Source organism: Phodopus roborovskii, unplaced genomic scaffold (genome assembly GCF_943737965.1).
Source record: "Phodopus roborovskii unplaced genomic scaffold, PHOROB, whole genome shotgun sequence".
NCBI classification, from domain to species: domain Eukaryota; kingdom Metazoa; phylum Chordata; class Mammalia; order Rodentia; family Cricetidae; genus Phodopus; species Phodopus roborovskii.
In genome coordinates this window covers 13109134-13123075 of record NW_026126629.1, presented here as the reverse complement: position 1 = coordinate 13123075, position 13942 = coordinate 13109134, and the positions used below count along the sequence as shown (strand labels likewise).

The 13942-nt window shown below is 45.8% G+C and overlaps 1 protein-coding gene across 1 annotated transcript; it reads right to left on the bottom strand.

Moving 5' to 3' along the window:
* Window positions 1–482: 482 nt before the first annotated feature.
* Window positions 483–13459, bottom strand: Rgr (retinal G protein coupled receptor). Its single transcript, XM_051206798.1, has 7 exons — window positions 13381–13459; window positions 11438–11594; window positions 10463–10611; window positions 7620–7773; window positions 6122–6239; window positions 1144–1257; window positions 483–614 (listed from the first exon to the last, which is right to left on the bottom strand). Exons 1-7 carry the CDS (start codon window positions 13457–13459, stop codon window positions 483–485), a joined length of 903 nt encoding a protein of 300 aa, XP_051062755.1.
* Between the last annotated feature and the right edge of the window lie 483 nt (window positions 13460–13942).

Sequence of the window (13942 nt, the reverse complement as noted above, 5' to 3'; positions counted from 1 at the left end):
TTATTTGAGGCTGGCAGCCTCAGATGAGTTCCCAAAAACAAGTTCCAAGGCTTTTTCTCCTTTTATAGTATGACTCAGTTCATGTAGGACATGGCCAAGGCCCATCTGAATAGTTCTGTTTCAGTAAACGTTTTATGTGCTTGGTGAGTATATGTTAGCTCATTCAATCATACATCATCCTTGCTTGTCCTTAATGACATCTTTACTCTGGATTCAGATAACTGAGGTTGGAGAGAGATACTTTTCCAGGGCTTCTTATTCTGTGTGCAGAGGACTGTGACCAGTACTCCTTCCATGGAATCTAGTATCTGAATTCTAGGGTCCAGCCTAATGTTAGACTCAACAGGGCTTTTGGGGTTGGTGAGTAAGTGTCAGACATGGCTCTGAGGCTGCTGAGCAGTATTCTAAATCATCTTCCTGGCCAGGGGCTCAACCCAGACTTGCAGAGGTAGGCATGACTGTGGTTAGGCCCTTGGAGCATCTCATTGGATTCGGTTCTGCTTGTTCTTCTGTGAAGATGGACACTGCCAGATTCCTCTATAGACCATCTCACTGTGTAAGGCGTAGTTGATGGCATTGATTGTGGGCATGGCTTTGGCAATGAGGGCCGGCACCTGTTGTGTTGGGAAAGGCCATGAAAGATGCTCTGAACCTTCTACATCATTCCCAGTCCCATTTCATGACTCGTTCCCCTTGCACCTGCCAATCATTTGTCCCCCAGCTTGATTCTACAGTCTCTGGGCCTTTCCCAGCGGATGTCTATGGTTTACAGAATGTCACAGAACCCCCTAATGTATCCTACCCAAGCCCAACACGCCTTCTTCCAACCTGGGTGTCAATAACAGCCCCTAGTGCCAGAACACATGCTCACCCTATAATCATCTGTCCCTATCATCTCAGTGTGGTTCAAGTGGTGGAGGGGTGTGGAACAAAAACATTTGCTGCACTTTGTGGATATTTAAAGGAAAAAAGAGGGAGGAGAAAGAGAGAGAGGGGAGAGAGAGAGAGAGAGAGAGAGAGAGAGAGAGAGAGAGAGAGAGAGAGAGAAATGAGTGAGTTAGCAGAAAGCCAGAAGGCTTAGTACAGTGAGCCAGACTGATGTGATGATGCAGAGGGTTCTTTGGGCTTTGGAGGACTCTATACCATCTGTAGTTTGGGAGAGATGAAATTCACATCTGCAATGGCTGCATATAGGTACAGGACGGCATAGGGGCCCCAGCCCAGCATCAGCATCCTGCCTGGCAGAGTGGTGTTCACCTAGTGAGAAGAAGTGAAAAAAATATCAGAAGAAACATCCATTCACTCCAGGTAGCCATCGCCATGCAGAGGCAGGGGTGTTAGCAGAGACTGGGCTCTAGGAAGGGGTCAACCCAGCAGAAGAGAAGATCTTGGCAGCACTTGAGCTCTTTGCTGTAAGCCTGTTATTTAAGCTCACCAGCCTCAGTTCCCTTGTCTTTCAAGTGCCTGGAGAAAGGGACTGGGGACCGATAGATGAGCTTCCTTCCAGATCTTTGCTCTTCAGCAGGAATCTCTGAGTCTGTGACAGTACACATGGCGTACTCAGGGCTGAGCTCCCACTCAGGCTCCCTATCAGCAGCTGCTGATCAGTGTGTCTGGGCTCAAAAATTTTCACCACATCAGTATAACCAGGGAATAGGCTGGCAGGGAAGGTTGTTAATGCTAAAGTTTCTCCTGGAGCCACTGAATACTAGTGACCCGACATCTAATTTCAGCATGAGTTTTGAAATGGTCTTTCTGTCCATGTACTCTGGGACATGAGGATATTGGTGCAACTGTTTCAGTGACATGTCACTCTTTAACAAAGGAGATTTCATTGGAGGAGGACACATCCCCTTCAATGAGTTTTGAAAGTATGTTGAGCAGTGACCCTGGTAATACAGCTCAGTGGGTGGAATTCTTGATACACAAGCATGAGGACTAAAATAGGATCCACAGCATTCATGTAAAAAGTGAGATTGTTGGGACGTGCCTGTAATGCCAACACTGGTAGGTGATGACAAGAAAGAATATGATGTGGGGCTCACTAGTTACCCAGTCTAGCCAAGCAACAAGCTCCAGGTACAGTGAGAGATGACTTTTGAAAAACTAAAGTGGAGAGTGGCAGAGGAAGGCAATGAACATTGACTTCTCAGTTTCACAGACACATGAACTCCTTCCCCTGAAGCCCCTCAAATGTGAGGCAGGAATCATTTTTTTTTCCTTGTGAATTGTCCCTCTTCTGGAGAGAAACATGTACTTAAGACTGATGGAGGGTCTTCTGGAGGAAGTTGAGGCTAGGAGGGAAATTAGCACTTCAGTGATAGACAGCTCCATATCCAGAAGCCCCCAGCTTTGCTCCGGTCCTTGGGCCTGTGGGTAGTGGCCAATACTCATGCAAGCAGGCATGATGACTTAGTGCCAACCAGAAAGATGAGGAAACCATGCTGGTGGTCTTCTGGCTGATGGAAGCCCCGGTAAACATAAAGACTTCATGTATACAGATCAAAGTTGGGGCAGGAAGGCCAGTAAAAAGGCACTTACATCCAAAGCCAACAACCTGATTCTGCCCCTGAAACCCATATGGTGTAAGGACAGAATTTACTCCAGCAAGTTGTTCTCTGGTCTCCATATATGTGTGTCCATGTAGACCAGAGTGGCCTTGAGCTCACTCACAAGAGATCAGTCTTCCTCTGCCTCCCAATGTATTTTTTTAAGTTGTAGCAACATTCATTGTTAGAAAAGTGCAAATTGATCCAGTCACTATGGAAAATCAGTGTGTTTGGATAACTGGAAATAGATTACTGTATGACCTAATAATATCACTCTTAGGCATATACCCAAAGGACTCTTACAGAAACTCTTTCCTGACACAGCTGCAGGAACCCCAAATGAACATACAGACATTATATTAATTATTAAACTATTGGCCAATAACTAGGACTTCTTATTGGCTAGCTCTGTCTTAATTACTAATCCATTTCTATTCATCTAAGTATTTCCATGTGGTCTTATCTTACCAGAGAAAGGTCCAGGGATCTGTTACTCCTCTGGTACCCTACATGGAGACTGCTTCCTGCCTACACTTTCCAGAATCCTCCTCATCTCCTAGACCCACCTATCTTGCTCCCTTATTGGCCACAGTGCTTTATTCATCAACCAATAATATAAACATATACAGAAGACCATTCCCCATCAGGACTCTACTTTCTACAGAGATACATACTTATCTATGTTCATAGCTGTTTTATTCACAATTTCTAGGACATGGGAACAGCCTAGACATCTATCAAATGATGGGTGGATAATGAAAATGGTTAATAGTAGGCAATGCCACTGTATTCAGCTGTAAAGAAAAATGAAATTTACAGGTAAATGGGTGGAACTGGAAAACATGCTGAGTGAAACCCAGACCTAGAAAGACAAGCATCACATACGTGATCCATTCCTATGTGGATCTTAGCATCAAATCTTTATATTTATGTGTTGAATTTGGAGTACCTGTAGGATGTAGGGAACTGGAAAGGGGCATTGAGAGAGATCTAAGGGAAGGGGTATAATAGTACATCAATGATGTGAAGGGAAAGGGGAGAAAATGGGGAGGGGGGCAAATGGGGAGAGATTTGTGAGTATAACTGCATAACTGCGGTGTGTGTGTGTGTGTGTGTGTGTGTGTGTGTGTGTGTCAGGAGGCATGGGGGGTTACTAACTAAAGATGTTTGAACGAGCCAAATGGAAATCTATTTGGATAAGGAGAGGGGTGTGTGTGTGTGTGTGTGTGTGTGTGTGTGTGTGTGTGTGTGTGTGGCTTTGGAGCTTATCCTGGAATTCACTCTATAGACCAGGCTGATCTCAAACTCACAGAGATCTACCTGCCTCTACCTCCCAAGTTCTGGGATTAAAGACATGCACCACCACTGCCTAGCTTGGATAAGAAACTTTAATCAACATAGGATATTATGTTCCTCCCAGAGGCCATAGCTTCCAGATGTGAGATAACCCCTTGAGTTGGACATAGGTGTCCTGGAGATTCCCCCAAGCAATACAGGCTATTGTCTTTGCTCTTAGTTGCCCACTAGAACTTGGTAGCAGAACTCTAATGATGAAGATGTCATACATGTTGGTCACCGCTCAAAGGGATATCAAGTTGGCATTAACTAAGACACTGCTCCATGCTGGCTAACTTTCATAGCACTGGAAGGTGTTAGGTAAGCAGCCTTGTTCAGCTGTGAACCCTGTGAATTACAATAATGACCGGTGTGGCAAGATATGCCCATGGGTACAATAATGGCACAAAAGTTACAGAAGTGATCAATCACTTTCTGATTGGATTCAAGGCTCATTGCACAAGAGGAAATATATGCATGGTACTGTAAATCCAGTCTAGAACCCATGGTTGAGGAAATCATAGGCCCTGAGGGTGAACCTACAACTATTATTCTGCTACATGAACATAGTATCAAACTGCTTCCTAAATTTGAAATGATATACCCAAAACATTGGTGCACCTCTCAGTCTTTATTAGAGAAGGGGTTTTTGTTTGTTTGTTTGTTTGTGCAATGAATGGTGGGTAACACAGATATTCATAATTGAACCAAGTACAGAGAATATCTCAATGGAGTGTTCAGCCACAGATGGGCTCTCCCTCTCTCTCTCTCTCTCTCTCTCTCTCTCTCTCTCTCTCTCTCTCTCTCACACACACACACACACACACACACACACACACACAGCAGCTCTGGAACACAGACTGTTAAAGTCTGGGATCAGGGAGGATGGGAGTAACAGTATTTTCATGGCGTGACATGACTGCTCAACTCATGACCTCATAAAAACTGTGGCTGTCTGCACAAGAGCAAGCCTGTCAACATTCTACCATGGGGTGGGAAGGTTCATGAGCTCCACCCCTAACTGAGAAGCTATGGACAATTGATGACTTTCAAGGGTGTGGACTCAGGTTGGCTGACCTTTCTGCAATGGATGGTCCAGTGTGTGTGAATATATGGGCAGCACAAATTGGGGCTGGTGAATTAAGTTATTAAAAAAGAGGACATGGATGAAGGGAGTAGGGGTGGGTCTGAGAGGAGTTATGGGAAGGAGTAGGGGTTGAATGTGATAAAACCACATTGTATGAAATTCTCAAAGAATTAATACAAATATTTTTTAATGTTGAGGTGAGCAATGTAGAAAAGAACCTAGGAGATGGTGCTCTGGCCTCCAAGGTACGAGCCAGGATTCTTGTCCAGTGCAACACTTGGCTACTTAGCTAGACCCACAGATGAACATAATCTATGATGTTGTTCCCTAAGTCATAGCAATAAATTTAAGTGGAAGACTGTATTAATAAAAATAATACTTTTATGCACTAAACTTAAGCTGTCCCAGGTCTGGGTTTTGATTCATCTCTCCTATTACTAAATGTATGGCATTTGGTGAGTCATTTAGCTACCTTCTCTGCACCTCAGCCCAGTCTGTGATAAAGCTTTCATCCATCAGAAAAGACTCACAAAGATGAAGTGAAAATATGTATAATGTCTATAATATCAATATTATCTTTCATTAAAATCAGCCTTTGTTGATTGTTATGACTCATTGTTAATTTTTTTTTTAAGATAACAGAATCAAATGAAAATCTCTAGCAAGGGAATTTTAATATGGAAATTCTGAAATGGCCAGGAGGTCCTATTTTAAAGCCTCATTTTTCTTGGACAAATGTGCTTGCAGGTGTGCTTTTATGGGGTGGGTAATAGCCTGTGACTGTGATTAAATTAAACATCTCAAAGCAATTTAAAAAGCAGCATCCGAGGAGTCCTGCAATTTAGTGCCAAGCCTCCAATCCCTAGAGACACTGGAGTGCACCAGCATGCCTATGTAATGCAGGAGCCTGGATCTCAGGGTTGCAAGGTCTGGGTAAATCTGGCTTGTTTAGGCCCTTGTTGCTTAAGCTTTGGAAATCTGAGCAATGGGGAGGCATTTTCTAGCTCTAACAACATATTCTCTATGCTAGCTGAATTTTCTTGGAATTTTTGCAAACACAGAAAACACTGACTTCTGCAAAGCCATGCCTGTTTCCAGAGTCTCCAAGAGGCTCTAGAGACCCCTGCTGCTGCAGAAGCTAGCTTCTTACCTGCAGATGACCTCTCCTGGAGAGTTTGTGTTCCATGAGCCGGTATGAAGTTAGTGTGATGAAAAGGGGTGCGAGGAAGTTGAAAAATGCCATGGTGAAGAGGTAACTGATGAAATTTCTACAGGTAGAGGGGAGAGAAACAGAGGTCAACTCCAGGATGCCAGCAGCCCAGGCTCACCAGCATCTGTGCTGGACAGTGAGAGGTGTCATCCCATCTTAGACAAGCACTCAGATAGAGTAACTGCTTCGGTACCCAGCTGACCTCTCCTCGGTAGTCAGGAGCCATGGGTCCTGAAGCTTGAGATGAAAATTTATTTCTTCAAGCTCAAATTCTCAGCCTTGCTGTGTTGTTTGTTAGCCAAGGGTAGATGGGATTCTTCAATTTGGAAAATATGTTCACTAAATCCTGGAGGCGACAATGAGCCAAGAGGAAAGAATATCCAAGGGAATCTCTTGCTTTGCATAAAGATTTGAAAATAACCTATGGATGACAGAGATTGGATACTGTCTCTTTAAGAAATCAAGGAAAGGGCTGGCTATGGTGGCTCATACATGGGAAGCCAAGGCAAGAAGATTGCCACAAGCTCACTGCCAGCCTTCACTGTAGAGTGAATACCAGGCCAGTCTGAGCTAGTGTAAGACTGTGTCTCAAAAATGCACAATGGAAACTCATTAAAAGGACCAAAAAAGGACCTGTGGTCTCAGCTCAGGCCCAGAGGAGTTGGGAGGATGACCAGAAACAAGTAGGAGTCTCCAGGAGGCAGCTCCTGATTTCATGAGGGGGATGCTACTTAAGGGATACATTTTAGTTGTTCACCAAGGAGGAGTAGGAGGAATCCTTGTTGGGTGATGTTCTGCAGGACTTTGGGACCATTTAAGCACACCGGTTAGTTTTACCCGAGAAGCCTATTATCCCAGACAAATGCTTCATGAGTCTGCATTGTCTGTTAAACACAAGTGCCAGGTGACTGTTCTGGAAACAGAAGTGGAAAAGGTGGAAGGCATGGTGCTAGAAGCCATGTGACTAGTCCCCAGATTGATCCCTGAAGGATTTTCTAAGGTCTTTCTCCCCAGAGCCACACAGATGGTGTGGTAGTAGAAGAAAATTCCACAGTTGTGGATGGTGCATGAATTCAGTCCTATCTTGTCAGGGATTGGCCCACAGCAGATGCTGAGAAAAGATAGAAAACCTATTTCCATGCTGGGAGGTCCCCATCAATGCAAAGCGCTTATGTGCTTTGGATATGTTGATCTAAGGACATGGGTCCCTCCCAAAATCAATGGATCCTGAGCCAAGACAACTCCTTGTCCTGGAAAATGCCAAATAATAGTGGGTCCCTATGATACAGGCCATCCACCTTCTGTGTAACACTCCATTCAGTGTCCCCAAATGTTGGCGTTGTTCCAATTGGGTTTTCATCTGGAACAGCCTTCTCACAGAAGATTAAAGTCAAGATCACTGTGGAAGGGTGCCTCAAAGCTACAACTTCCACCTCACCTGTCACCTCTAGAATAGTCCAATGTACAGCATGTCCCCAGAGGCTCATAGTCATAGTGGCCCCAGCCCATCAGGGGCAGGGATGCCCAGAAGGCAGATGATAGCCACACAAACAGCACCAGAGGAATGGCCGTGTTCCATGTCAGCTGTCTCCCTGCATGAGATAGAGGACAGATGGGTTGTAAAGAGACAGCTTGACCACGTGAAAAGGAACGGACTTTGTAGCTGCAGAGTGTCCTCACATCTCTAGTCCAGGAATAAAAGCATGGGTATCTTTGAGTCTCAGTTTTCTCCATAATGAGCGTGAAGAAGCTCCCTGCCTTAGAGGACTATGATGAACAAAAGAGATCATAGGTAGTGGTGGTCTCCTCATGTATCCTAAATCATCTTCAGAGAACAGAGAAGAGGAGGGAGGGAAAACAAGACAGATATGTCTCCCAAAGCCAAGTTTAAAGAAGAGACACATGCAGTAGTTTGGGTAGAGATGGGTACTTGCTGAGAAGCAGGGAGTCTGCTTCCAGGATGCTCTACAAAAGCTCTGAGACCTGGGTTCAACCTCAGTGCCCCTGGCAGAAGCTGTTGTACTGACAGATGGTCTCTTAGGATATGGTGTGATCCAGCATGAATGATCAGCTACAGTCCTGTTCCCTGTCTTCTGCAGCCTCATTGACTGCCCTGGCTTCAGCACATCTGTCCCAGGTGTCCTTATTTGTTTGTGGATTATTTGTTGATCGCTTTTGACCCAGGGCAGATAGGCTCAAAACAGCAAAGAAGAGCATGTCTACAACCCACCTCACCCCACACCTAGCCTCTCTTGCTATGACTTCATGTGGAATTTTGTTGAATGTGCTTCCCTGATAAAGAAAGGCTGTGTCCTCAAATTCAGGCACTGAAGCAATAATTCCAGTATGTTGGCTAATTCTCTCTCTCTCCTTCCTTCCTTTCTTCCCTCTTTCCATGTGTGTGCATGCACAACTCTCTCTCTCTCTCTCTCTCTCTCTCTCTCTCTCTCTCTCTCTCTGTGTGTGTGTGTGTGTGTGTGTGTGTGTGTGTGTGTGTGTGTGTGTGTGTGTGTGTGTGTTTTGATGATCCTGGGGATATTTGCAACAGGCAGTAGGATGGAAGCAGTAAAAGTGGCATTCCAAAGACCATGTCGACAGGATAGGCTAATCTATCACCACCACAAGGCAGTTTTCCATCCAGAGAGAGGCTCCTGATGCCTGAAGGAGCCATGGTTGGGGGGAGTCGTGGACCCAACAGGAGCCTTCATGTTAATAAAATCCGCCATATAAGACTTGGGCTCAGTTGAGAAGGGGCACAACAACCTCTGGAGACATCCTGACCATATTCAATGCCAGCCCTGACTCTATTTACTGGGCAAGTGACACAGAGCTAGTTGCTTGTCTTCTTTATGCCTTTGTTTCTTATGATGCACACTGTAGGTTTTCTGTCTAGGTCAGCTGGAACACAGTTTCTCATAGTATGTGTATGTGCCTCTCTCTGGTAGTGATGTGTGTTAATCACGGAGGGCGAGTCCCTGGGTGAGATTAGTGTTCTGTTAGTTGTATGTATTGAAATTGAAGTACATTACACCTGCGATTTCACAGAATCCATTTAGAATAAGACATTAAGAAGAACGAAAAATTAGCTATTTATTTATTTATTGCTTTTAGACAAGGCTTTGTGTAGCTCAGGTTGGCCTTGAATTCACAAAGCAGTTGAAAATGACACTGAACTCCTGATCCTCCTGCCTCTGCTCCCCACCAAGTGCTGGCATTATAGTCATGCATCACCATGCCAGGTTGTTGTGGTGTTGTGGGCTACAACCAAGGCCTTGTAGATGCTAAGTAATGACATTACCAATTGAGCTATGTAACCAGATCCTAAACTAAGTTTAAAGGGCATAGTACTTGGGAAATGGAGACAGGGGGACCAGAATTTCAAAGTCACCCTGACTTCCTATGGGGTGCAAGACCAGCCTGAGCTGAGTGAGACTGTCATAAAACAAAACTAACAAAATAAAACAAAACCCATAAAACTACAAGAAAAAAATTGACATTTTAAAGGTAACTTATTTGTTGGGAAAATAATAGCAAGCAAAGTTTAGCGACATAGCTCATTAGTATTGTGCTTACCTGGCATGCATGAACCACTAGGCTGATCCCTAGCACTGCATGAGCCAGGCATGGAAGTGCATACCTGTAATCCCAGCACTCTTGGGGAGTCTGAAGCCACCTTGGGATACATTAGACCCTGCCTCAAAACAAAATAAAACCAACAAGAAAATGACAAGCAACCACAGAACACAGGTGGCACACTGAAAACAAAATCTAAGTGACTAAAGCTGGATTCACCTTTGTGTGGCTGGCTCTGGCATGGACCTATGAAGTGACAGGGTACACACACACCCAGACCACCCCTCCCCCTCCCAACACACACACACATTCACCCTCCTTCTGTTCCCCCCAAATTTACCTGACTGCCTGACTGCCAGAACATTTTCTATGTCCGTGATCTCACTTGATTTTCAAAATGAATCTCTGAGGTTTTTTTTTTTTTTTTTTTTTTTAAATAACCTTGCATAGAAGAAAGCTAAAGTTCAAAGCCTTGTGTCACCAAGGACGTAGCAAGGGCAGACTGCATCTCAAAGCAGGCTTGTCCACCCTTGTTCCCCCTCTTTTTCCTAAGGGAATGACCACATGTTGTGTACAGGTACCCTCCTGCCCACCCACACTCTCTTGTTTGGAAAACACTGAGGTGAATCAAATACTGATCACCCTGCCCTATCTTTTATCCCTATATACTCGGGAGTGTCCCTACATCAGGGGGTTCCACAGACATACGGGTGCAGTAGTGCTGGTAGCGACCCCAGGCAATGGCTGCACTGCCACAGATGCTGGACAGTGCCGTTGCAAAGCCCTGGAAACCATGAGTCTGGCAGCCCTCTGAACCATATGGCCAGCGCCTGTGGGAAACAATGGGCATAGTGACCCTTCCCTTCATCCTTACCACCCCCATACTGCCCAGGCAAACCTGGAAAGTCCCTGGATGTTATTCCTGCTCCTATAAGGAAGACTTGATTATTAGTGTCTTCCCATAATGGAACTATGGCCTTGGGGTTTAAGTCAGTGAGCTAATGAACCACCAATGGACCAAAAGATCTTTCTGAATGGTCTCCAAATAGATAATGAAAAAAAATTTACTTATCCAGAGTACCACAACGGATAAAGGCAAAGCTAGAGGGTAAACCCCCACATCTCTGGATTCTCGTCCCTATGGCAAAGCAGAGGAAGAAGGGCTGGTTCATTGTGAGAGGAGGGATTCTTACTGATTCAAGCTCCAAAGACACCTTTGCAGGCCACAAGACAAGACCCAGTGTGCACAGGAGGTATTAGACTCTGGTCTAAACCCTGTTAGCTATAACAAATACTTATTTAGGGCCTACCAAGGAATATTAGCTCGAGTTACTTGTAAATAATTAAACCAGCACATCCAACAACACATGAATTAGGTTGTAATATGTAACTGGCAGAAGTATCCCAGGACTGGAAATGGTGGCTCGGAGACTCAAGGCTAGATGACTCTGAATCCCTCCAGCCCGCTGTCTCCTTGATTAGGTCTGAGCAACCCCTGCATTCCAGACATTGGCTATATCTTCATCAATAATCAGGAATTTAAGTTAAATTCAGTGGCCTAACCTCTGACCTTGGGACAGTTTTTTATAGGTAGAAAGAAAGGCTCTAGTCTGCTTGCCCATGATTCCAAGGTGAAGTTCCAGGCAAGACCCCAGAGCCTGTGGAAGGGGAAGGGGCTGGTACCAGAGAAGGCTGGATACAGCTGCAACAAGGGCATTCAGGCTGATCCCACTGTCTGCCAGGGCCAAGCTCAGTACCAGCAGGTTGCTGGGAGTCCGCAGATCCGCAGTCTTGCAGAAAGAGAAGACGGTCAGGCCATTGAGGCTGAGGCCAGAGAGCGCTGAAAGGAAGGGTGGGCTGGTATTGAGGCTGGTACAGAGGGGAGGCCCGTGTGGGTATCAGAAGCAGGGTCTAGGCTTGATGGAGTTTCAGTAAACTCAGTACAGCTTTTCAAATGCTACTCTGGTGGAATGACTCTCAGGCACTAAAACCAGTGATTTTCCCTGTTTACTACCTACTGACAATCCAACAGGAAGCCATGCAAGAAGACCACACAGCCCAGTGCAGCTCCTACTGTGGCAATCAGTCACTGACAAGTGCTGAGCAAGTGGCACCAGGCACGCTGGAGAGCACGGTGTTCATTCAGTCTAGAGACACTAGATAGCATGCTAAGTACACTCAGGAAATGGCAGCGCTAGGGACAGTCTCTAGTCTTTCAGATTTCAAGACAACTTCTTCAGGGGCTGTGGGGCAATGTGAGGGGCAGGGGGGAAGGGACCTGGAGAAAAGAATCCAACTTAGAGCCCAGAGTGGCCCAAGACACCCGAGGACAGCAAGGTTAAACTGTAGGAGGGGTTTCTTTAGCAGCCGAGACCTGATCTTCAATTTCAGCTTGGTCACTCTCTTGATATTCCTTAGCTTCTTGCCTCAAAAGGGCAAGAGCCAGACCTAGTGGTCAATTACTGAAAAAGGAGAGTCAGGAGAATTACAAGTCCAAAGTCAGAATATATATCCCTGCCTCAAAACTAGAAAGTCAAGACAGTACTAGTGATACATAAGATTTAGTGGTAGAGAACGTATCTAGCTTGCGGAAGACCCCAGGTTACATCCTCAATTACATCCCGCTCTCACTAGAGAGAGGGGGATGATGGAGAGGCAGAACTCTTTCCTTTAAAATTGTGGAGATCAGTGTCTGGGAAAGAATCCCAGGAAGAGAGGGAAGCATAAATAAGGATGTAAAGGAAAATTTCCCAGTATATTAGAGGACCAGCTAAGCTTCAGGGGTCCCAGAAAATGGGGCCTACTCAATAGCATCCAGGATCTGCAGGACAGTCCTAGTGGCTGTCATCCCCCCCATACCCCCACACCTCCGTTGTCAGTCTTCACCCTGTACAAGGATGTACAGAGTACCCTTCTGGGTCTGTTTTGAATGTAGACTGCACACCATCAGCCTGTCTTCAGGGAGGATTCTGTTTGTGTGCTCACTGAGCATCCTGGTGATTCTAGCTTGAGGCAGGTGTCTCCTGCATCTAAGTAGCTGTTGTTGGAGAAAAGCCTTTGGTTGTAGGAACAGACCTGGTGGAAACAGTGGCAGACTAAAGCAGAGGGGGCAAGGGGATAGGGAACTTAGATCCCTGCATGTCAATCTAGACCATGATTTTATACTAATGATTCAACTTAGCCTCTGCAGACACCCACTTATGATGACTACCCTCTGAGGGTTAAAAAGCTGAAATGACTTGGTAACATCCCACAGAGAGCAGACAGCTGAGATGTTTATCTCTGGAGACTTCTGAGGGCTTGGTCTTACAAGAGAATCTTAGCAAAGTTTCTGGGGAGTGGATTACATTTTCTCTTGCCTTGAGGGACAGGAAAAGCCTCGGCCTGGTCCAGGTACCTCCTGAGCAGGTATCTCTTATCCAAGTGTCTCTCTCTTTGACCCTTGCCTGGCTTCCTTCTCCTGGCACCTATGCAGCATGCTCCTTCCTAAGGGGGCTGTCACCAGAATAATCCCTGGATCCAGACAAAGAGGAGAGGCAGCCAAGATGATGTGGCCACTCCACAGCTGTGGCCTGGGCTCTGAGAACACTGGGTCCTCGCTCCACCCAAGGTCTTTCTTGGCTCACCTTCCATCAGCAGCACTGTCCCCACAGCCAGCACCTCCAGTTCCCCAAAGCCACCAGGCAGGGCCCTGGTTGCAGCCATCCTCTAGGCCACCCAGCTCTTTTCTGGCTCTCTGAAGCCTGGCTCCTCCTTTTTAAAGGGCCACCCCAGCTGCTGCCACATGGAGATTACTATGGTGGATTTAGAGCCCCTTCTTTTTTCTCTCAGCCTTCTAAGTCTTCCTCTTGGCTCTCATACAAGGCATCCATTCAGGAGAAGGACAGTGCAGGCTTTGTGAACTGGAATGTGCCCTGCCTTGTTCATTTCAGCCCACTAGGCAGGATTAAGGTCTAGGATCCAAATGGTGTATCTGAAAGCTGAATTGGGAAAGGGTTGTGTAACCACGGGAGGGAAGTGGAAGAAAGGATTTGAGCCGCAGCTGTCCCTAGGAACTGGATAGTAGCCAGGTTCTTCTACATGCTGTGTGTGTGTGTGTGTGTGTGTGTGTGTGTGTGTGTGTGTGTGTGTGTGTGAGTCCATTAACAGGATCATGGGCATATGCAGGCAAGCACTGGGGGGAAGGGT

What these genes read in the sequence shown, in the direction of transcription:
- Rgr (XM_051206798.1), bottom strand. Translation starts at nt 13,459, where the DNA reads ATGGCTGCAACCAGGGCCCTGCCTGGTGGCTTTGGGGAACTGGAGGTG. An exon ending in CTACCAGCACTACTGCACCC is followed by an intron (nt 7,774 to 10,462) that starts GTATGTCTGTGG and finishes TATCTCATGCAG; the next exon opens with GGAGACAGCTGACATGGAAC. An exon ending in CCAGGAGAGGTCATCTGCAG is followed by an intron (nt 1,258 to 6,121) that starts GTAAGAAGCTAG and finishes TCTTCTCACTAG; the next exon opens with GTGAACACCACTCTGCCAGG.